General features: G+C 34.8%; 2 protein-coding genes across 3 annotated transcripts in view; one reads left to right on the forward strand and one right to left on the reverse strand.

The window, feature by feature from the left end:
• Ccha1 (neuropeptide CCHamide 1) overlaps nt 1–7,720 on the forward strand; it is a 151,461-nt gene extending 143,741 nt beyond the window's left edge. For both annotated transcript variants that reach the window (XM_076825757.1, XM_076825756.1), the window contains 4 exons: nt 3,986–4,021; nt 5,924–6,173; nt 7,296–7,476; nt 7,550–7,720. In XM_076825757.1, the coding sequence (XP_076681872.1) occupies nt 3,986–4,021; nt 5,924–6,173; nt 7,296–7,476; nt 7,550–7,576 (494 nt within the window). In that variant the 3' untranslated portion in view covers nt 7,577–7,720. The remainder of the gene's footprint in view (nt 1–3,985; nt 4,022–5,923; nt 6,174–7,295; nt 7,477–7,549) is intronic.
• A 2,446-nt stretch (nt 7,721–10,166) lies between these two features.
• Nucleotides 10,167–24,514, reverse strand: part of LOC143375729 (uncharacterized) — a 36,368-nt gene continuing 22,020 nt past the window's right edge. Inside the window, exons 2-3 of the mRNA XM_076825132.1 lie at nt 11,079–11,341; nt 10,167–10,566 (exon numbers count right to left, since the gene is read on the reverse strand). Of these exons, the coding sequence (XP_076681247.1) occupies nt 10,513–10,566; nt 11,079–11,341 (317 nt within the window). The 3' untranslated portion in view covers nt 10,167–10,512. The remainder of the gene's footprint in view (nt 10,567–11,078; nt 11,342–24,514) is intronic.

A 24,514-nucleotide genomic window follows, 5' to 3' on the forward strand; every position in this document is an offset into this window, starting at 1 on the left:
TAATCATTTTTAGGAGAAAAAGGGAACCTGCAGACATGAATATTTTTCCAAAAAAATTTTATAGCTGTGTTTGTCAAAGATGAATGATTTTGGAATTTTTTAGGGGTCTTATTAAAGAAAATACAACAAACATTTATTTACAACAATTTTTACATCACTGCAGAAAAATGCCACTTTACGGTCGTCGTGATATCTTCTTTGAACATCGATGGATCTGAAAAATAAAATGAGATTCTTGTAAAATAATGTTGCTACTATAGTCTGTCGAGCGAATTTTTTTAATTTAAAAGAATAACCGATTACAGAGCGGATTTTTTTAATTTAAAATAAAATAACCGATTACAGAGCGAAAATTTTTAATTTAAAAAAAAAATAACCGATTACAGAGCGAAAATTTTTAATTTAAAAAAAAATCCAATTACAAAGCGAAATTTTGCATGAGAAAAAATTTCTTTAACTTAAAAATTGTCATCAATTGTTTAAGTTTTTGAAATTCAAAATTTTGGGTCGACAGACATAATGGCAACATGAAGAAGTTTTTGAATATTGCAATCATGATGTAAAAATTGGGATATAGAAGTTGTAAAAAGGTGTTGATAAATTGTAGATCCAAATTTTAAGAGTAGGCGACAAAGAATTGGTTGTGGCATTCGAAACAATTAGATTAGTAAAATTTTCAAAATGTCAATATGTTTTGTGGAATCGGGTCCAAACTAGACTTTTAATTCCAGAGTTTAATCGACTTATATCGAAAAGAAATTCAACGATATATACATGTGTATGTATGCGTTAATTTTATACACACATAGGTACACACCAGATATTTAATATGAAAGATGATCGATGATCTTATACGTTCTATTTGGTTGATTTCGATTGCGAACACGTTTCGGTGAAATTACACTGTTTGGATTTGAAAAGTCCACAGGGAATCTCGTACAAGTGACTATATTATAGTACATACACTTACATAAGGGAGGACGTGTACTCTTAAAATTTTATGATGCTGGTTCACATTCACAGTTACTATGCTATGGAGTAGATTGCAGCTTGCAACACAAGAATGTTGCCACCCTTTGACTGAACAACAATTAATGTGAAATGTTTGGCATTGATTTTTATCAGAGCATGAAAGTTTATGCTATTGTCATTGCGTTTTAATTTAAAGGTACTTGAGTTTAGTTGATAGTGTTTAAAATGATTTGAAATTAATCAGAAAAAAATATGAAGCTCTAGAATGGTTTTAAAAATTTTATTTACCATAACAAGTATGTATTTAAAGTGACAGTATTTAATACGTCTTCAATATCTGTCATACATGATCACTATTATTGCTTTCATGTACCAATATAAGGAGGAGTAAATATATTCTGGAAAATTGATAGCAATTAATTAATCAATCAAATCGGTTAATTTAATGGGTCAGTGCGATATAAAATAATATTTCCTGCAAAATTCTGAGCAAATGTCAGTTACATTTATTTGGTTTAATATTTGTCGTATTGAAATCTACCAAAGTGTTTTAGTTTATTTTTAAAATCAAATTACCATTTTTCATATTTATCGTCCTTGCTCTCTTTACGAGATCACTTAACCCTTCGTGGTCACACCTTCTTATAATCACAAGTTGGTCGCACGGGGTTCACTGTACCCCAGCGTCATTTTTTGAGTTACCATTTTCGTATTTTTCAATCTTTTAACTTTTCAGTGATAATTGTACGTTCGTAATACTTATACAATCGTGGTCTAATAGTCTCTTTCTAGAAATGTAAATTTGTAGTTGAAAATGAGCGATTTTTCACAGTTGTGGGAAAAAAGCGATTTTTTAATTTTTAATTTTTTTTTTCTTGCGATAAATCCCCTTTGGAAGTCGTAAAGACACAACATTTTAACTCGAAACTTATTCTTGGGGTACAATATACCCCGTGTGACCACGAAGGGTTAATTTACAATAGAGTTAAAATAAAATCGATTATATCAAGAGACAGTGTAATACAATTTCAAAATTAGTACTTCTTCTTAAATTGTCACCTGTCTGTTTTTTAAATTTCATTTATCTTCATAAAATATGGCAACTTGAAATTATTACTACGAAAACTTGGTGCTTTTATTTTAACACCACATCAGTATATCTCAATTCCAAAAAATGTGTTTTAATATAACTTTGACAAAGTTGATTTTTCAATTTATGTTGACTAACAATAAACATTTTGTACAGAATATAATTAAGAACAGAATATAGTTAATACTTTCTACATCTTAAACTGTTTTGTTCAATACCCTGTGTATCATATAGCAATCCATACCACCTTCTTCCTGACTACATGCATTTAGATTTAGAGTCATCAGAATTCAGTGCACATCGTCGGGAGTATTATAAAAGTCTCAGAATTGTTATCGCATACGAGATGCTTGGAACATCACCTTTTGTCTTTTTTGAAAATCGCCGTTAGGAAGAAGAAAAGTGTTAAATAGAAAAGCGTTAAAATAGATAGAGAGAGAGAGAGAGAGAGAGAGAGAGAGAGAGAGAGAGAGAGAGAGAGATATAAGAGTAGTAAAAAAAAAGAATATATTATTTTAGAATAGTTTCTACATTTATCTATTTTATCTATTACATTACTCAAAATAGATAAATGTAGAAAATATTCTAAAATAATATATTCTTTTTTTTTACTACTCTTATTACTCTTTTCATGCAATATGCACACATTGAGCAACGAAACTGTTGACTGTAATAATTGGCAGAATATAATTATAAAAAAACGCGGGATTACACGTTCTAAAACACTGTTTAAATTTTAGATTTACGGAAAATCAATTTTCTATTCCAAACTATTCTAATAGAAGCTATCAAACGTATTTTCTCCCGTGCTATTCGTATGATACCTTTCTACTTGATTGTGAAGAATTTTAATTAAAAATGCTACAAATAAAATTACTTTAATTCTTCATTCTTCTAACATATTCATTCAAAATAAGCAAAGCAACGAAAGCACAATTGTACTTACATTATACTGCAGCAATATTAATTTGATAAATACTAAAAATCAATATGTTACAATAACACGAGAGAGCAAACCGTCATTCATTTTATTCGCACTGAATCATTTAATCAAATTCGAACCTTCCATTTTTCAGGTTAGTCAGAAGATATTGCAATTATGTTTCAAACAAAACATACAATGTTTACACACGTCAGTAAACACCAATCAGAGGTTCACATTTAATAAAAAAAAATTCATACTCGATCGAAACGTGGTGAATGCGGATATGAAAGTTTAATCCATCTAATATATAACATTTTGTGCAGAATCTAATGTAATCCACGAATCTTTTTATACCGGCACACGAGGCGCATAGGCGCGCTGTTGAATTTTTAATTAAGCCAGTTCACTGTGAAAGCACCCACACGTTTATTGTTTTAACTGCCTAATTTAAAAAATCCTGACGAGACTAACTCGCCCACGTAAGGTGTTCATTCAGAATGTAATTCAAAGGATAAAATAACGTGTGGTGAGCACGTAGCTCATTCTGAAAAGTACCTTGCAAGTATCGTATACTATAACATTTTCCATTTTCAGTGTATCTATTTTTATCCCTCTTATTCCATATTCCTGACCTCTTATCCTATTTATTTAGTACGCCTATTACGTCTATTTGATTTACATTTCATAACAAATAACAAAATTTGTTGCTCTATTTTCCCCAATTATTGCCCCCTTTATTTATTATGCCCGTTCTGTATATTTTATCTACGTTCTGTTACGCTATAGTCTATAATGTATAAGGTGCACAGCTGAAATTATTAAAAAAAGAAAAAGCAAAAGAGTAAGTAAAGAAGGAAGAAGGGAGGAAGAGAAAGTAATTTTTAAGGAAGAACTTTTGGGCACCGAATTAATTATGTGATCGAATTAATTATTTTCTAAATATATTAACAACATACTAATGATGATTAAGTATTCACCATAAAATATATTTCTTTCAGGTTCATGCCTCAGCTATGGGCATTCGTGTTGGGGAGGTACGTTACCAATTATTATATTTTATTCGTTAGGAACAATAATTTTACGAGGTTACAATGAGAACATCAGAAAAAAAGTTTTAATCGACTATATTCAAAATTGAATTGCTTATTTTCTAACGTTACTTATCACTTCTCATGAAACCTTTATAGAAATAAAACTTAACAACACCAGAATATTGAATATTAATCGAAAATTGCATTATCCAGTCACATTGCTTTAATTTCACATGAAATTTTAATGCAATTATGCGAAAATAGATTTAAGGGGTTACCTACCGTCAGGGGGTAGAGAAAGAATCGATTCTTTGGGAATTTATTTCAGAAAGTACATGCATATTTTTATGCAATGGTTTTTGTATTCAGGTGAGGGACACTTTAACAGATTATTATATAATGTTTTGGTATAAAAATATTTAGTTGTTGCAGAAGCACAACTGATTTCCCGGAAGCTGTTTTTAGAAACACGTTTTGCGGTGACCAACATTATTCGGAACTGGGTTATCTGAAATATAAAAACGAAGACGATTTAGTTAGTACAGTAGTTTATCTAGTCTTTAATCGTTCCGTTTTATAAATTATTAATCTGGGACAAAATGGCAGATGTTTAAATTGAAATGATAGATTTTCGTAGGAAAACACTCACTTTTCATCCATAAAATAAAAACTATGCATTGGAAAAACAAATGTTTCGATTAAATACTGGAATGGAATATCTAGAAGAAACCTACAAAGTTTCAGAAAGATTAGTGAAGCGGTTTTGGAGAAATCGTGGTCACCGGTCTAAAAACAGCTTCCGGGAAATCAGTTGTAATTGCGCAATAACTAAATATTTTTATACCAACAAATAATACAATAACCTGTTAAAGTGTTTCTCATCTGAATACAAAAACCATTGCATAAAATTATGCATGTACTTTCTGAAATAAATTCCCAAAGAATCGATTCTTTTTCTACCCCCTGACGGTAGGTAACCCCTTAAATAAATTAAATGTTTTTAAATAAGGGATTCAAATGAACTAAAAGCTGAATTTCCTTTGTTTCACTTGTCATCAGAATCATAAACTCAAATTGTCATCCTTTTGACAACTGATTATTATAAAACAACAACTGTAATAAACAATGTGATCGTGCAAGTAACATATGTAAACGAAAAAATATTCCGTCTTGAAATATTTTAGTTTTGGGCAATGTATTAAAAAATACAATAAAAAGTGTTAATAATTTAATCCCTTTCATAATTACTGGCATATATCTAACGCCATCAAGACAGTGCCCTTGAACAGCCATTTAATTTTCTCCAGACTATAAAAGTAGAAGCAAACCCTTCCCATACAGAGTGTCCAATTTAACACAGCCACCCCAAACAGTTCCACGTTTCTGATGACACAAAGAAAGTGTTTCAAAAGAATGGTGCAAAGCAGTAAACGTTGCAATTGGCACAAAATTTTTCCAAGATCATATTTCTTAAGATTTCACAACTGTGTCTGTATTTATTAAACAGACGTAGGTCCACTTGAGCACAAAAATATTCGTGTAACCGACGAAGATTTTGAATTCAAACTTTCTAAAGTTGAACGAATTTTCTTCCTAGAGGCACGCATTTCCATGGGCGTCCGGAGGGTGGTGCAAAAGGGGTAGTTGCCCCCTCCCTGGCTTTTGAGAAAAAAATCGCTTATTTTTCAAAACTGATGCTAATTAAATTTATATTTAAAAAAAGGGAATATTATTAAATTTCGGTTTTAAATTTGTAATTAAATTGGCACTATAAAATGGGTTAAAAAAAGCAAGAGGGGTATATTTTTTTTCCATCACCCTAAGTTGCCCCCACCCCTGGAAAAAATCTCCGCACAGCCTTGCGCATTTCCTGAAATTACAGTATTTGTTGCATAACGATTACAGCTCACGGTAAACGCAGCGGAGGGCACAATAACAACGCGTACATCGTCCCATCAAGATCTTCAAACGACGTGCAAGAGGTGCCATCGTTCACGAAGGAGCAATGGATATTATCTCGTTTGATTGGACGGCCATCGGTGCCGAACAAGTACAGGGAAAGATGGGACAGACCTTTCAAGATAAAAATACAGTTGCCACAGCATTCGGACAGTGGTGACCTTAACGCACATATGATCAGTGATGTGCCTATTAGGTGAGTTCTATTATGCAGAGTGTTCCACTACCGATGGTCACCGTTTTAGGATCAGGAAGGGGAACCTCCTACGGAAAGCAGAAAGCGAAAAATATTTGGTATTATTACGTATTGGCGATAGGGCTGGGAGTATTTGTCGAATTATTCGGTATTCGAATATTCGAATACTTCAGTTGCTCAATTATTTGGCGAATATAATTCGAATATCCAAGTATCCAAAAACTACTCGAATATTTAAGTATTCGAATAGTGTGGTGTGAATTATAAATCAAGTTCTTTAAGTTCATTTCTTTACAAGCTTTTATTTAGTTTCAGTTGTGAGTTCGTTTGTCAGGGTGAAATCTTGTAAGTTAATTTTGACACACTTCAACATTTCCGATCGACTTGAAACTTTGCACACATATGTAGGGTGGGTGTACCAGTAAATGAACACGTACCAGTGAATGGACATTTTATATTAAAATGAGTGAAATAAATTATTAAGATAAGCAACTAATTAATTAGAGACTTCTTTTAATTGATAGCTCGATATCCAAACAATTTTTGCAGCACGTGGAATCAATCGCGCTGCAAACATAATTTTATAAAAGTGTTCATTCATTAGCCTTAAGTGTTCATTTATTGGTGCGTTTACCCTACATAGTTTCGATGACAATACAATTCAATCTCCTTGTGTAACTGACTTCGTGCCATGTTAAAGAAGTGATTGTTTTCTCAGGTGCTGAAGTGCATTGTTAAAAATTATTAACTGTTACTATTAACACATTGTTACTTACCTAATGGTAGTAAGTTCAGTCTTAGGCGTTCCAAGGGGACTGAATGAATACAATGGCGGTAAAGTAGTGGAATCGGGGAAGGGCGATTTTTTGTGTAAAAATAAATTGAAAACGAGATTTAAATTTTGTTTAAAAATACGAATTGGGGTCAAGGGACTGGGGTACGCGCATTGGCAAGTTGCTATGTGGAGAATGGAAGTTGGAAGCTTTCTAGTTGCAGTAGAATTTCGAGGAAGTTTTTAAACAGTTCTTAAATAATAATGCAACAAATTATCAAGATGTATAATTTTCTTAGTATCAGTGTTGTTCGTCGCTATTTAATAAATACGTGTTATCGCTTTTATAGGGATAAGAACAATAATGAAGACGGCGACGATGGTCAAAGGAGAAATATCAACGATATTCGAGACATAGTGGGGAATGTTAATGATGAACGACAAGAAATTCCAGATATATTGTTAATGTCGAGTAATGAGAACAATGAGCGTGGCAGCAAACCACAACACGTACAGCTATTCAAATTTCTGGTAAATTCGAGTCTCGTTGAATTACAGGATTCCACGTGTCACTTGTGATTAACATGCTACTATTTATTTTCAGGATGACTCCGACGATAACTTCGAATGAAAAGATTAAGAACTATCGTGAAACATAATGTACAATAGAAATTGTCATAAACGTATTGTAACTGATCTAATAAGAACATTATTTAACCTATTCGACTAGTGATTCTGTTTCTCGAATAAAAATTGAATGACTGTCTTACCAACATTTCACTGTGCATCCCCAATTCCATTTTTATAAGTAAATCCTTCATATATTACATTAGCATTCTTTTTGTTATTCCGCCATGAAAATGGATATTCTCTTAGTTTGCGCTACGAAATTTTGTAACACAATGTATAATTGACTAGTAACTTAAATATTCCGTCATATAATAAATACGAAATGTATATAATTTTCGTTTCTTATAAAAAAATGCGCTACTGAATAAATTGTTAGTTTTACGATGTGGAATATATATTAATTACTGATTGAAAGATAGAAATTAACTTTAATGTGTTTTGATGAGTACTTAAATATACATTAGTTAAAAAATTATAAGGAGTTGATAACAGAACAACAGAGAAAGTGATATGATGAATAATATAAAATCTACAAACTATTAATAGTATAAAATATTAACGACACAGCTGACGCTGACATTTCTACTAATCACTGCACAGGTGTTAGTCACATTCATTTATCATTAACTTTGTTCTAGAATCATCTAACATCTTGTTAGATGAGTAACATGTGTCAGTGTTAAAACCAATCCATCAAAATTAATAGCTAAATAATTACTAAATTAATTTACATATCAGAAACTATAGGAAACGTTTTATAATTGTACATTTCCGAATCTTCTCATTTTCAAACTTAGCTTTACTGTCATTGCTTTACTACACTACTAATATACAGTTAATAGTTAAATCATAAATAATTTATTAATTGCGCTGGCTGTAATTAAAAAACCAGGAAAGTATCTGAGATCTGACTGTAAAACTACTTAGCAAAAATAATTGTAGTCTACTATCTAAGAAATCATACTGTTATGTTGCCAAATTTTCGAAACACAATAATAAAATTATAATTCTTCCTGGAAAGTATTTTTGCCAGCTTATAAATAAGTTTAAAAAGAGATGCTCTTCTAATCTCATAATGATTAAAAAAAATATCGTTATTCATTAAGTACGTGGACATGAAAGATGAAAGATTTTCCAAAACTTGATATATTTAACTAAAATACCTGCCATGGAATTTTAAACAATTTCCCCATCAATTAGCAGGTATTAACTCAAATAAAATTGTGAAAATAGTTCTACTTGGAGGGATTCCCCAATAGGAATTGCACCCGAGCGCCACCACCGACGCCAGAAGTTAGCATAGAATGGTAAAAACAGTGCTGTCTCTTCCATCTATTAGTAACTGACCATAAATATGACAGCCCCACGATAATTACATCTTCATGTCCCTTGAACGGAATAACACAAAATAATTATATAATGACTATAACTTATTAATTCAACCTTTTTTTTACACTTCTTAACAATCAGAAAATATCATTCTTAGAACAACAACGAATTAATACAGTGAATGCAACTCTTCCTCAACTTTATCCAATCATATTTGTATTATCAGGTCAAACTGTTAAATTTGTAGGTAAAACAGGTTTTACGTTTTCAGTCTCGCCTCTTTTCTTTGTTCCTTTTGGCGGGTCTTGAATTACCTACGCCGGGCGCGAAATTGACAATTAGTAACGATTTTATCGACACATCATATTTAGTTATCGATGCACACGCGTGCGCGCCTCATGCGTCGTGGTTATAGGCCGGTATTCATAGTCGCTATACTTAAGGCGGTATTCTCAGTCGCTACTTATTCTTAAGCAAATGCTTAAGCATTCGGTGTCCTTTACTAGCTACTAGGATAGTAGAGGATGCCGCTTAAGCATTTGCTTAAGAATTTCTTTTTTTCCTGTGTGTTTCTAACACACAGGATGGCGTTTCAAGCATTTCGCTTATATTGCCCAACGAACGATAGTCAGTTTTCCTTCTTCCCTCCTCTCTCCTTCGGGTCCCAGCAGCAGCGACGCACCGGGAGACAGGTGATGGTCACCCATCTTTCCCCAGTACGCGCCCCGTGATGTTTAACTTCGGTGATCTTACGGGAACCGGTGTTTCCATCACGGCCATGGCCGCTGGTATGTGCTTAAGAATAAGTAGGGGCTATGAATACCGGCCATAGTGATCCTCTAGGGAGTGATCGGTATAACCGCAGCCATTTTGGGGCAAAACCGGAAATAACATAACCTAAATGTTTATCTATCTCTTTCTATCAATATTTCTCTCTCTCTCTCTTTCTGTCAGTATTTCTGCCTCTTTCTATCAGTATTTCTGTCTCTTTATTTTTTACAGTTTCTTTCTCTGTCTACTTCTGCTTTTGCTCCAAATCGCGGCAACCAATCAGCGACGATACAAGTTGTTCCGATCACTGCCTAGAGGATCGCTAGTGGTTACTTCCTCTTCCCTTTTTTTTTTTAGTACTTACAAGTTACAGTTATTAGTCTGCATAGCCGCGCGTATAACGACGAACGAAATTTATAGGTTAACGCATCAAAATCTGTAGTCGCATAACCTAACACCCGCCCAGCGCGAAAATACTCAACATAAACATATATCATAAGGAATAACGTTTTATTTGGTCTACATTATGCTTAAATAGGTACATATCGTTCAAGTTAAATAGTAACGATTGTACTTCATGGTCCGAGAAGAAACCTGTAAATGCATGCAGAAATGGCAGAACACAATAATTTTTCTCATTGATTTACTTGTCGGTGAACAATATATACACGGTACAAAAAGTGACTGAAATAATTTACCCTACCTATAAATTAAAAGAACATATGAGAACGTCGCAACATGGCAACCAAAATATTTCGTTACAATTTTGCATTCGTTAATTTATATATTTCCTTCTCTAGCTTTTATATCCAAACGGCAACAAAAACGTCTAACCACTTATTTGGTGTTAAGTTCCACGTCCGGTTGATGAAGACGACGATGCGACGACAACTGCAATTATTAATTATAATTATTAACAGTCCACTTAGCAAATAAATTTGATTTTTTTTTTAAAATGAGGTAAAAAACGAATAAACACTCTTCGGTAGATTCGTCGCGTTTATTTTCACTTTCTCTACGTTAAATTTTCATTGCATTTATTCAAACTTCTCCGTTTCAATTTTTATTTTTATTGAAGGTCTCGAACTCTGAAATCCGAAAAATTACGAAACTATAGAAATATATAGAAAAATAATTAAATCACTGATAAAAGATCACAACAATTCTCTACAAATTGTTTCGTATTTCTTATCGTTCACAAAGAATGAATTAAAAACCAAAAACAATTCAATTTTAGAAATCTGGTTTTACTGCTTTCGTGTGACTTCTGATACTAAAATAAAAAAATACTTATAATTTCTTGAATTTCAAAGTTTAATATCATTCTTCGTACCTCATTAACAATGTTTATTAATTTTTGTTCCTTTTTAAAGTGATCACAGTATAATCAGAAATTTCTGTACCCATTGTCCGAAGATGAAAGATAACGTGTAGGGGTCAAATCTCGAGGAACCTTGGCGACGAGTCTGAGGAGGAAGTACCTCTCCCTGTCCTTCAAACTTTTGCTCGGGAAACCCAAACCGGCTATTTAAACGCATCGCTTCTAATTCCTGATTTCTGTCGCTGGTCGTTGCTTGGTTCTCTTGAAATACATTGTCCCGCAATTGTGGATCGAACCTTTTGCCGTGGCCACCAAAACAGGAGTGCCCAAACGCTGAACAGCCACCTATAAAAAAAAGGAAATCATTAACTACTACTGCAACAGGACTGCAAAATATTTCATAATAAGTGGTCCAACGAAAAATAACTGTGACAAAAAATTATGGAAAACCAAGTAGAAGATATAAAATACAATATTTTCATAAGACTTCCTGCTTTTCTCGAAAATCGATTCCTGGTCAGCTGCACGTGTATGAGACGAATTTGCATAGTTGATTTTCTCGAAAACGATACCTTGTTCTAAAAACAGTTAGACTTTATACAATTTCGACTTCTTGTTGCACTAAGATTCATTCAATATTAGTTTTCACAAAATCGAAGCTTGTAACGACACAAATCTTTTTACTCATGGTTGGATTTGTGAAAAAAGCTTTATTCCACGTACTCAATTATTTTTTCATCGAATTAATGTAGACGGTTTTGAATGATATAACATGAAGTTATTGCTGTTAGTTAAAAAGCAGAGTTGGGTATTAATTAAATAAAAAAGTATTTAAATAACAGATGGAATAAAAGTTGCTTAAACTTTAGATTATTCGACGAATAAAGTTAACCTGGGGTTTACTTGGCAATAATGTTTTTAATTTTTATTCGTTACTCGAAGTTTGTATTTAAATAAAAATGTTGCCCAACTCTGTTGAAAAGTACGTATTAGTTACTTGAAGGAAATTATAGTGAATGGCGTGTTTTTGGTCCAAATAAATGCAAGATGGCAACAACAATGTTATGTGTACACAATTGTGATACGTACCAACCTACTCCATTCAATTACTGGTTAACGCAAAAGTACGCAACCATATTCCACTATTTTGTAACCGTTTCAGTGAAACAGTAATTGCTTTATGCTCTCTGAAAGCGAGCAGCCCATTCATCCGCAAAAAGCTCTGATTCATTGACACGTTCGATGGAAATATAATACGAACTTCCTGTGTTTTCTTATCTCGAAATTCACAGAAGTTAAAGGACATTCGATACATAGATAAAGTAATTTAATTCCATGTACTATTAATTTCAATTTAAAAAATAAACGGGTGAGCTTTTAATTAGAATAGAAATTGGGTGCTCCAAAAATTTCTATATAATGCGTCATTAATATATTTAAAAGATACGTGTCGTCAATCTTGTAACCAAAGAATTCCTATTCTGCGACCGAAATTTTGAATTGAAAAATAATATAAAATGAATCTTTAGTGCAATAAAATAAAAATTCAAATAAACTGTGCTTCTTAACAAAATTAGTGGAGTACTATGTACATTTAAAATTTCAATAACAACATGATTAAAGTCGAAGCCAGATATATTGGCCGGTGAATTCGTTTCCGCGGGCAGCGATCGAGCAGAAATCAACCGCCCCGAAGTGTATGGTGGGGTACCGGGAACGCTGCTCGGCTCCGCCTGAACCCAGCCGTTTGGCTGTTATTTATTCTTAGCGTAATAGTTGTGTGCGTTACGAAGCTATGCGTAGCCCAATATACGATAAAGCTATCGAGACAGAATCAATGTTCTGACCAATAAAGCTCCTGATTTTTTTCGGAGCTAACTCACACCTATTCTGATGTGTGCATTTCTACGCTAAGAGCTCGGTTTGGCCTACACGTTAGGAGCTTGGCGCTATCCCCACCACTCCTGGCTCGCTCTTGTTCTGCGAAGGCGAGAACGAGACGGAACGAGAGCGAGTCAGAAAACATTGAGAAAAGGAGCACCGAGGCAGGCAAACGGTGTGGTGGGAGAATACCTCTCACGAAACTCACCGGCCAATATATCTGGCTTCGACCTTAGTTATTTTGCTATTCTATGACTTTAAGGAGAAGTAGTATATACACAGTATTCAATTGCAATGTACCTAAAGGACTTCTCAGACGAGACGCTCCTGTGCCTCACAATAAATTCACTTGACAGAGGTAGTAGTGGTACAAAAAGAAAGGAGAAAGCTAGGAGATGAATGAGTATACATAAAAGATTCCAATCACCAACCACAAAAATGTCACACGTGAAAAAAATGTTCTAAAGCTTTACTTTATGGCATTAAGGAACAATTAAACTAAGTTAAACCTGTACTTTACTTTACCTGATGTAACTCGAGAAATAAACTCTTAATACCCCCTGCTCACTTCTTTTTTTTTCATTTTATACTCTAAATTACTCCCCGAGCTACTGACAAGCATTCATGAATCACCTCACAGAGCAGAAGCAGGAACTCCCGTCGCCCTCCGCAGCGAAATCATGATTGGATTATTCCGAATAGAAGAAAAGCGACCATTGCATTCGCAACTGGTGAGGAAGAAAAGAACACACTCTATGTAACAACAAAGGGCTGAAATGCGGCTGCTAAAGTGGTGCGTAAATGCGAATGCACAGCACGGATCGGGGTTAGACCTTTCCATAGTTAAATCATAAATCGAACGCCACAGGAAAGGCAGAAAAAAAGAACGCGTCAGTCGAAGGAATAAACTGAAAACTGAACTGGAACAGCCTCGACGTGGGACGTGATTTGATGCACGTGATCTGCAGGGGAAACGAAAAAGGGAGCAAATCGCCGATGGCGCCGGGCGCGCAAACTTATTCACTCAATTATTATCTTAAACGAAGCTGGCTTTAATCGATCATCGGTTTCATGCTTCTTCTTCCTCTTAAACCCCCACCCCATCTGGATGCTCGAGGACGTTCGTTTGCGCGTTTTAAAAACTCGCGAAAGCCCGTTCAGGCACTTGTCAATTGTAAGTGGTACAACTCCACGAAAGTCATCCGTAGATAAATGTCTTCTCCCTTATGACACTTGTTTATTGCAAGTAGTACAACTCCGCAAAAGAGTCTATTATAAGTAGTACAACTCCACGAAAGAGTCTGCATGTTATAACGGCGTGCGTTGTGAAAAGTGACACGTTTCATTTTTCTTACGAAAAACAGCACGTTTCAGTTTGCCATGAAAATAAGCACATTCCATCGTTTCTGAGGAATATTAGCAGGTTTGGTCTTCCGCCGCGAAGACTAACATATTTAACTGCTTCGCCAAGAAGAATAGCACATTTGAGAATTTGCGGCGAAAACTAATACATCACAACAGGGTTTAGCCACGAAGAATAGCACATTTGTGAATTTGCGGCGAAAACTAATACATCACAACAGGGTTTAGCCACGAAGAATAGCACATTTGTGAATTTGCGGCGAAAACTAATACATCACAACAGGGTTTAGCCACGAAGAATAGCACATTTGTGAATTTGCGGCGAAAACTAATACATCACAACAGGGTTTAGCCACGAAGAATAGCACATTTGTGAATTTGCGGCGAAAACTAATACATCACAACAGGGTTTAGCCACGAAGAATAGCACATTTGAGAATTTGCGGCGAAAATTAACACATCACAACAGGGTTTAGCCACGAAGAATAGCACATTTGAGAATTTGCGGTGAAAACTAACACATCACAACAGGGTTTAGCCACGAAGAATAGCACATTTGAGAATTTGCGGCGAAAACTAATACATCACAACAGGGTTTAGCCACGAAGAATAGCACATTTGAGAATTTGCGGCGAAAACTAATACATCACAACAGGGTTTAGCCACGAAGAATAGCACATTTGAAAATTTGCGGCGAAAACTAATACATCACAACAGGGTTTAGCCACGAAGAATAGCACATTTGAGAATTTGCGGCGAAAACTAATACATCACAACAGGGTTTAGCCACGAAGAATAGCACATTTGAGAATTTGCGGCGAAAACTAATACATCACAACAGGGTTTAGCCACGAAGAATAGCACATTTGAGAATTTGCGGCGAAAACTAATACATCACAACAGGGTTTAGCCACGAAGAATAGCACATTTGAAAATTTGCGGCGAAAACTAATACATCACAACAGGGTTTAGCCACGAAGAATAGCACATTTGAGAATTTGCGGCGAAAACTAATACATCACAACAGGGTTTAGCCACGAAGAATAGCACATTTGAGAATTTGCGGCGAAAACTAATACATCACAACAGGGTTTAGCCACGAAGAATAGCACATTTGTGAATTTGCGGCGAAAACTAATACATCACAACAGGGTTTAGCCACGAAGAATAGCACATTTGAGAATTTGCGGCGAAAATTAACACATCACAACAGGGTTTAGCCACGAAGAATAGCACATTTGAGACTTTGCGGCGGAAACTAACACATCACAGCAGGGTTTAGCCACGAAGAATAGCACATTTGAGAATTTGCGGCGAAAAGTAATACATCACAACAGGGTTTAGCCACGAAGAATCGCACGTTTTTGATTATATTGCAGACTGCAGAAACTATCACGTTTCAGCGCCTGGTCAGTTTAAGAGAATTCAGTTGTTGAAAATAGTGTTTAATAAATAATAATTCCATCTAATCTCCAAAAGACAACACATACAGTCTGTCCCACAAGAGCGTGTTCCTCGTAGTCACAGCCCTGTACTTTAAGGAGACCTTTTGGTCTAAAAGTCGATTTTTTTTTATTTATTTTTTTTTTTCGAATGTTCAATCTTTTAGGAATACGTGTTTAAAATGATTTGTTGGAATTCGTAAAATTCCCGAAGCTATAAGCATTTGAGTAGCGGCAAATGCATGGGTAACACCCAGCCATTCGGCACTCTCATAAAACTTTAAACGCGCTTTTCTCGAAACAGTGTTCTCAAAACGGTGGGACTTGTATTTCCAAAAGTTATTATCCAATTCGACTGAAACTTTTTTATTTTGCAGAATATACTTCTAGCTAGGGGGAATACCAGAAAAAATACAAAAAATTGAAAATTTATAATTTTCAAAGGCGTTGAAAGGATGAAAAATATAGGGAAAAAGTGATTTCAAACTTCAAGTGTTTTATTTTCTAAAAAAATGTAATTTTTGTATTTCTCTTTGCCCCCCCCCCCGCCCAGCTAGAAGTATATGCTTTAAAATAAAAAAAGTTTCAGTCGAATCGGATAATAACTTTTGGAGATACAGGTCCCACCGATTTGGATCAATTTTTTGATTAATTATAAAACAAAAAATATATTTCTATAATATAAGACAACCTTAATACAATGCAAAAAGTCCCATTAAATTATATATAGTAGTTTCTATGATTCATCTGTAAAGGTCTGGAACAGATCCATCAATCCTATCAACAATCCTATCGAAAAATAATTTTTATAAAATCAGTTTGACAGTAACAGGTATGTATACCGTTGAATATATATTTTTAATGTAGTATATGTCGTGACAGAGCTCTATAAAAAACATTATAATTTAAAAAGTTATTCTACACATACTACATGAAAAATATATATTCAACTATATACATACCTGTTACTGTCAAACTGATTTTATAAAACTTATTTTTTTATAGAATTGTTTGCGTTCCGTGCGGTACTAGCTCGCATCAATCAACAATGCACAAATGCCATGCAATGCATATCAATGGCGTGCACAGTACAGATGAATCATGAACACGTGATCACGGCCATATTGAATTTTAGTTCGAAAAATTTGGAACTGCCTAGGTGGCAGTTGAAACACTGTTCCAAAATCGCAACTGAGAGTGGCGCCCCCTGGGTAGGATATAGGCAGATTTCAATGTACAATTATGCCAAGTTTTTTGCAAATATCTCGTAAACCAAAGCCGAGCCCCGAAAACTTTACAGGGAAATGTTGTTCAGAATGATGAACTTGACGACATATGTGAAATTCATTGAAATCGGAGAAACCTCCCCTAATCTAAACATTTACCAAAATCCTTGACTTTTTAATTTTTTTGTGAAAATCTCGAATTTTCACGGACCATACCAGAGGTTCCCTGGAAAATGACACATGTCCTACACATCCTGTAATTTTTTCAAGTCCTTCCGGACCTCCGTTTTTTTGTAATCACTGCAAAAGGGCAGAAAAACCACCTTACACATCACAAGACTGTAGCGCCGTCATATATCTATATATATATATTATAATTTTTTTTTACAGTTTATAGTATTAATAAACATTACCCAAAAGTACCAGACAGAATTTATAATCATCTCCTTGCATTTCATTCGCAAAAAAAGTACTTGATTTTCGAGCGATTAAGGTCACGAATAATATACATTCCAAACCGCGGGATCCTCACTCAATCGCAACACAGACATTCAGAAATCCACATCCTGATAACCACTAATAATCACACTTCTGCTCGCGCAATATTTTTCACTCAAAATTAGTTTCACATTGCACCAATGAAGCATTTACATCCCCCTGCGCGTCGCTTTCTACAACAGAAATGAACACCAATGAAAGCCAACCTTGCACCAAGAAAACTACAGAATTAAACACCTGCCAAAGACCCAGAGAGGGAAAAGCTGCTAATTCCGAATACACACTTCGCCTCCAGTTTTTCGTCACCGCGACAGAGGTAACAGTTTCTATTAACAACGAGGAGCACGGGCACGTGTTGCCACAGTTTTTTGCGATGATATTAATCGCGGTATTTTTATGGATCGATGGAACTCGGAAAAGACGAGAACGAGGGCACGCGGTGACAAAGGCTACACTCAAGTTCTGAACAAACACAACTCGCGGGCGATGCAGTTTCCCTGTTTGACGAGTTTTGGCAATCCATTTTCCTTGTAAATAGGGTCTCGTTGCTCTGTGTCCCAAGAGAAATAGAAAACATTCCCGGGTCACGCGTTTCCGACAAGCGTTCGGTTGCACTTTGTGCTTATGATTGCCGACGAAATGCACTCGTCCCCGACTGGACCGCCCGTTCATGCTCCCAATCTCGCCGGCAGTCGCGTGTATCCGGATCAAATGGGGGCTGGCAGGTCGCATGATTATTCCACTGTCCGCGGCGTCGATACACAGCGGCACGTTGCAGCGTTACAGTTTCTGTTCTGATCCGTTGTAACAGTTCACTTATGGGAAGATCGCGGCCTGGGTTGAATGTCGTTTGCCTTTTACATCCACCTTTTTGTGGATCAATTCTCATCAACGTAGGTGAATACCTTTGTTTTGTTCCGAGCATGAGGATTCTGAACAACGAATCAGATCAGAAACTGTGACGTGGGCAAAAGTTTTTATAGGTAAAAATTTTTAATAACTGAGAACGAACAATCAATATTTCAAAGTATCGAAGTACCGTCAAGGATTCCTGATCAACAATTCCTGATCAGTTTAGGAAAATAAACCAAATAATAAGCTTAATATGATACAAATTTATTTTAACAAATTAGTAAATAGTTATGAAGTATTTTGAAATTTATATGCAAACTTTTATAGCTCATAGTAAAACGTGTGAAGGTGATTAGAAACTGCACCCTTTGCATTTTTCACTTTCAAAGTTAAATTATATAATAAATATTATTATGTGTGCACTTTTTTAATACCAAATTAAAGTTAATACATAGATTTACTGAGATAACAGAAATTTTTTTAAATTTGGTTAAGTTTTCCCTTTATACGTTTCAAAACCTGCGGTAGTTACTCTTAAGTGATCAGGAACTGGGTCCTTGACGGTAGTACTATTAGGTTTGGCCATTATCGGGGTCAAAATGTAATTTGAATGAAAAGTCGAAAACGGAAGATAATTGTCAAATAATCTGGCTATCTTCATTTGACGAATAGTATCCTTTATTTAGTATTCCAAATTTTTACACAAACAAGTTTCTGAGTTTTAAATGGGGAATGTTATTCGTTAAATGAAGATGACCAGGTTATTCGACAGTTGGAATGGAAGGTACAGATTAAAGGTATATGTCTTTTAATTCATTTTTTATTTGGCTTAGATAGTGGCTATGTCTAATTATAGGATCTTCATGCTGTTGATTATTATTTGATAATTTTTTTAAGACGAGAAGGACTGTTGCGAATACTTTGGAGAGATCTAATCTTTGCGTTTCCTACTACTATAAAGTTGTTCGATTTTATCATAATATTTATTATAATAATTAAAAATAAAAAAATTATGTTTAACGGTTTGACTAAAAATACACTAAAAATTAAAAAATAATTATTTTCTTGTATTACAATTTCGATGGTGATATGTGACTTTAAATAAAATAATACAAACTGTGATTATCCTTTTTCTATTCAATTACTGATTTTAACAATTCTACAGAATAATCACAGAGTTTGTATGAGTTTATTTAAAGTCACATATAACCATTGAAGTTGTAGCACAAGAAAAGAATTATTTTTTATTTTTTATTGCATTTTTAGTAAAATCCTTTAACATAATTTTTTTATATATATTTTTATTTTTTAGTTTTTAATGTTGGTGGATTTTTTATATTTTTTTCTAGTTTATAGTGTTTGGGGATTTTCTTTCTATATATATTTTTCTAGGTTCTGGTGTTTGTGAATTTTTTTATACATTTATTTTTATATTTTTTATTTTTGACTTTCTTGTTTAAAAAATTATATTGCCATCCAAACTACACACGCCTGCAAAGTTTTAAGACAATTGGATTAGTGGAAGTGGGTGACAATTGAGTTGCCAGATTTGAACCATACACCAAACAAACAAACACCAAACATACAGAGGATCGAAGTTAAGTAAAAATCATTTAAAAACAGAGGCATTTTGTTTTCTATATCTGTTATAACTATCTGTCTATAACAATAATCTGTTTTACCTTGCTCGTAAAATGTTTTAACTACAACTATAAAATATCCACGATGAAGTACGAACAGTAAAGACATAGCCAAGTTACTTTTATCATTTTTATCGAGTTTTAATGACAGTACTAAGAATACTGTACAGTACTGGTAGCACGTGAAAAGAAAGTGGAAATATGCTGTCATACAAAGACGTTATTTTATTGTCCCATTGGTCTTCAAATAGGATTCCCTAGTAATTGCAAATGTATTTACTATCTGGAGAGCTAAAATTTCATTAATACAACTTTCTTCAGTCGTACAACGCTGGAGGGGATAGAAGAGACAGAGATTTATTAGCAAGAAATACGAGAGGGGGTGGTTGGTACTACTTTGACGTGGGCGTATTACTCTGAGTTTGCGAAAAGATAGTAACTTGAAAAGAAAAATATTTGGTAAATATACACAGTGTCTAAAGAAATGATGTACTCTCTTTTCTGGTATAGTTTAACAAAAAATAAATTTAATAGATTTGGTGAAATATTTTCAAACCTAGATCACACGCTATAATTCTTCGATTTGTATTAATGCCAGGGGAGAATTATAACACAATTGCATCGTGTAATAATTTAACAGAAACCACAATATATGCGTCTAATTTTTGCATCAACAGCTTTCAATAACCATAAGAATTAAATTTTGGCAGATTGTTTTATCCCTAAAACTTAATTATCGCTGTTCACAAATACACGTGCCCATTATAAATTTGGATGCCTCATAAATCTTATTAGACTCAAAAGAAACGAAAAAATAAAACGAAAGCACTTTTTTAACTAGACTTAAATGTTGCAGAAGCACTCACAATAATACATAAACAAAAATAAAATTTAACTGTAAGCTTCTGTAGAACGAAAATTTCATTCACATGCATCACAATGGGGTTGACTCCTGATTAATTCACAGAAATTATATTGCAGCTATAAATTTCTTATATTGACTAACTGTAGCAGCAAAAATGTAGGACAATTTAATGAAAACTCTTTGCAGAAGAGAAGTGTCATTCGCACCCTTCGCAAAAATTCACAAAAATTAGAGTGCGAGTGTGAGAAAAGCATGAAAGAAAAGGTGGCCCATTGACAATAGCGAGAACGTAAGAAGAAGACTGTGCAGCCAAGAAGCTTCATTCACATCTATCACAATGGCCACAACCCCTCGTCAATTCGCACAGATGGGGCGATAAATTCGAAGCATCGCATCAAACCGAAACGGAATATTTATGGTACTCTATTTTCTGAAAACGCTGCGCTATACGTTTTCATTTTAAACACCCTGTATACGTACTTTATCGGCACAAACAACGATGAATTTTATGCTCAAGGTATCTAACATTCGACATAGCGAGCGAAGCTTCCAAGAGAAATGATGCTGCGTTATAAGAATCTGTATACCTCAGGAAAATTGTTTTATTGCTTCCTCCCTCCCATTCGTCGCGCGGCGAAGTCGGACATCTACGTCGGGAGATTCATAAATTGTTACGCTCAGACGTTAAATCTGCACTTGATTACAGTTAGCAGCGGTTGTTGCGTCAACTGTAAACATTTCCCAGTGGAAAATGTAATTACGTTCGACGCAGTGACTGTCGGAACAACTAGGGTGCGTCGATAAATTACAGGATCCTTTCGCGAAAAAAAAAATGTAACCCAATTGAGGGGTTGAAATGGAAAATGACAGAAATTAATATTTTCAGTATTCTCTTTTCAACCACGTTGTTACTTATGACAGCCCCACAAACTAAAAGAAATTATTACAGCGCTTACAGCGTTCACCACCGCACTGGCCATGGAATTTACATCCTTTTCCACTAAAAAAAAATTGTTTACTTCTTTGGCAAATTACATAAATAAGTTGTAGCCAAATTTGTCTTTTGTTGAACAGATTTAGGAACTCAGTTTAATATTGTTTGTTTTAATTGAGTGTAATCTTGGTCTTCACTTGACAAATAAAGGGAGAAGTAAGACAGAAACTGCTTTGTGTTTCCTCTAAATAAAGACGTTCTCGTAACGTTTAGTAAATTAATAAATTCCAGGGCAGAATTTTTTAATATTATTATAACACTCTTCTTCAGAAATTGATTTTACTTTATTTAATATCATTGGCTTCAATTTCAATCTAAATACTTGTAGACTGTCAAATAAAAAGGGTGGATAGTGTCTCGTTCAGAATTTCATGTTTACAGAAAGAAGCTCTTGTGCTTTCATTGAAGTGATTGGAACATAATCACTTTTGCTGCTTTGTGACTAGTCAAACGTGATATCTACAAGAACGATTTTATTTAAAAAAAGTTACGTACTACTCACTAATTTTGTTAAGTATATATAACCTGCATGCTACACGGATTTTTTTATGTGGAACCTTAACGACTAAGAGGAACGGAGTTAAGGTAGGTTTTCCTGTACGTGACTGGACGAAACGTGATGAAATTCAAAGTCGATTTTCAAATTAAAAGAGTAACATTTGAAGAACATTTGGTAATTTTTTCGTAGCAAAATATTTACGTTTATAATAAAATAAAAGGCGACATCCAAGAAGCATTTTTAAAAATTTGCTTTTGCGGTGAGCATTGCCATTCGGAACCAGATTATCTAAAATCAAAAAACAAAAAAGATTTCGTTAGTATATTAATGTATCCTCAGGTTGACGGAGAGAATTTTCCGAAATATTAAGTTAAAACAACATGGCAGCTATTTAAAGTTGAAATCCTGATTTTCTCGCGTAATTTTTGCAGGAAAAAATCAGGATTTCAACTTTAAATAGCCGCCATGTTGTTTTAACTTAATATTTCGGAAAATTCTCTCCGCCAACCTGAGGATACATTAATATACTAACGAAATCTTTTTTGTTTTTTGATTTTAGATAATTTTGGTTCCGAATGGCAATGCTCACCGCAAAAGCAAATTTTTAAAAATGCTTCTTGGATGTCGCCTTTTATTTTATTATAAACGTAAATATTTTTCTACGAAAAAATTACCAAATGTTCTTCAAATGTTGCTCTTTGAAACGCAAAAAGTTTTGTAAAATTATACGCTTCCGCTTCTTCAAAAAAAATTCACCAATATTCGCCTCTTTTCGACCGCCTGACTAGGCATAACCCCTTAACGGTACCTTTACCGCGAACCTTACCACCCCCTTAGCTTACTCCCCGTCTATATAAGTCTACGCTCTAAACTCGTAAGACGAGTCTGTCAGGCGAGACTGCCCTTTATTATAAATCATTCAAACGAACAAATGCATACACGCAGACGATACGAACCACCCCATTTCACTGCTCCGGCAGTTCTCGCGTTAACAACTACCTACTTCCATTCTGCAGTTCCTAGTGCTCCTACTGTGCTCATAGAATGAAACAAAATCCTCCTGTCTAATCAATTCACGCAACCATCCAGAATGGACACGAGTTTGATCGTGCTCCATGGGCTGGACACTAAATTCTACCAGCGCATTCCGAAACAATTGCTCGCTCGTTGCGTTAATAGAGCTCGTAACGATAATCCGATGCATCTATGTAACGCGCACAGAGTTCTGGAAGAACGGTGCACGTCTCGAGGCCGTGGAATCGTGGCGCGCAGATCAAGACGGATGGAAGACCGTTCCTCGGGAGAAGTAAAGGGACGAGCAACTTGGCCGACCTCGTTGTGGATAGAAACGACGTTATTCCAGGGATCGAGTGATTTAATAAAAGCCGTTCGCCCCGGCACAAACCCACGAATGCCGCTTGCATTTAAAGCGCGACATAACGATGAACATTTAGCATTTTATCCAATCGACTCCCTTTCTCGATTTATTGAGCAGAAAGTAGAGGAATGGGCGCGACATTTCTCACGGCTCGCGCATAAATTCTCTCAGGATATTTATTACGCATTGTCCACTTTACTCTGTGGCGGGGCATTATGAAGTAATGCCAGTGTTTGAAAGACCTCTGGGAAATAGGAAAGGATTCAGGTACAGTGGGCGGCCAAATTATTACACTCAAACACAAAGGATCGAGATTTTGTAAGTTTAAGCGATGGAATGGCTGCATCTCTGCGAAAAATGGTCGCAAAAAATATTTGAAAAACGCATTTTCACGCTCGAAGTTTCTAGGTGTTGAATAAAGCAGTGTTCTGTTTCATCCATTGCGATACTGTTTTATCAAGATGAAGTGCAGTGAACGAGGTCTCAGAAATTTTTGCCTAGTTTCAACGTATGCAGGGGCTAAAAAAAAATTTTCCGGTAAATCCAACGAAGCGCTCTTATAGAGCAAACATTTCTCTTTAATTTCGTTTCTCTTTGGTTTTGTTGTATGATTTTTATTGGCCGAGTTATTCGCGATCAAAGCAAAAGAGGTAGTTTTCACTTTGAACACCTATAACTTACGAACTCATGATCGTAGACAAATTTTTATGAGTGCTTTGGAAAGCTAAGAAAGTTTCCTTTTAGAACCTTTAGTTGCCAATTTAAGATTTTTTTTAAATCGTATTAATTCCATTTTAAAGTGATCCCAAAAATTGACGAATATGTTTTGAATATAATAATTTAGCCACCCTCTGTAGAGTTTAGTGGACATTTTGTGGGAC

The sequence above is a fragment of the Andrena cerasifolii genome, chromosome 13, assembly GCF_050908995.1.
Source record: "Andrena cerasifolii isolate SP2316 chromosome 13, iyAndCera1_principal, whole genome shotgun sequence".
In the NCBI taxonomy this organism is placed as follows: domain Eukaryota; kingdom Metazoa; phylum Arthropoda; class Insecta; order Hymenoptera; family Andrenidae; genus Andrena; species Andrena cerasifolii.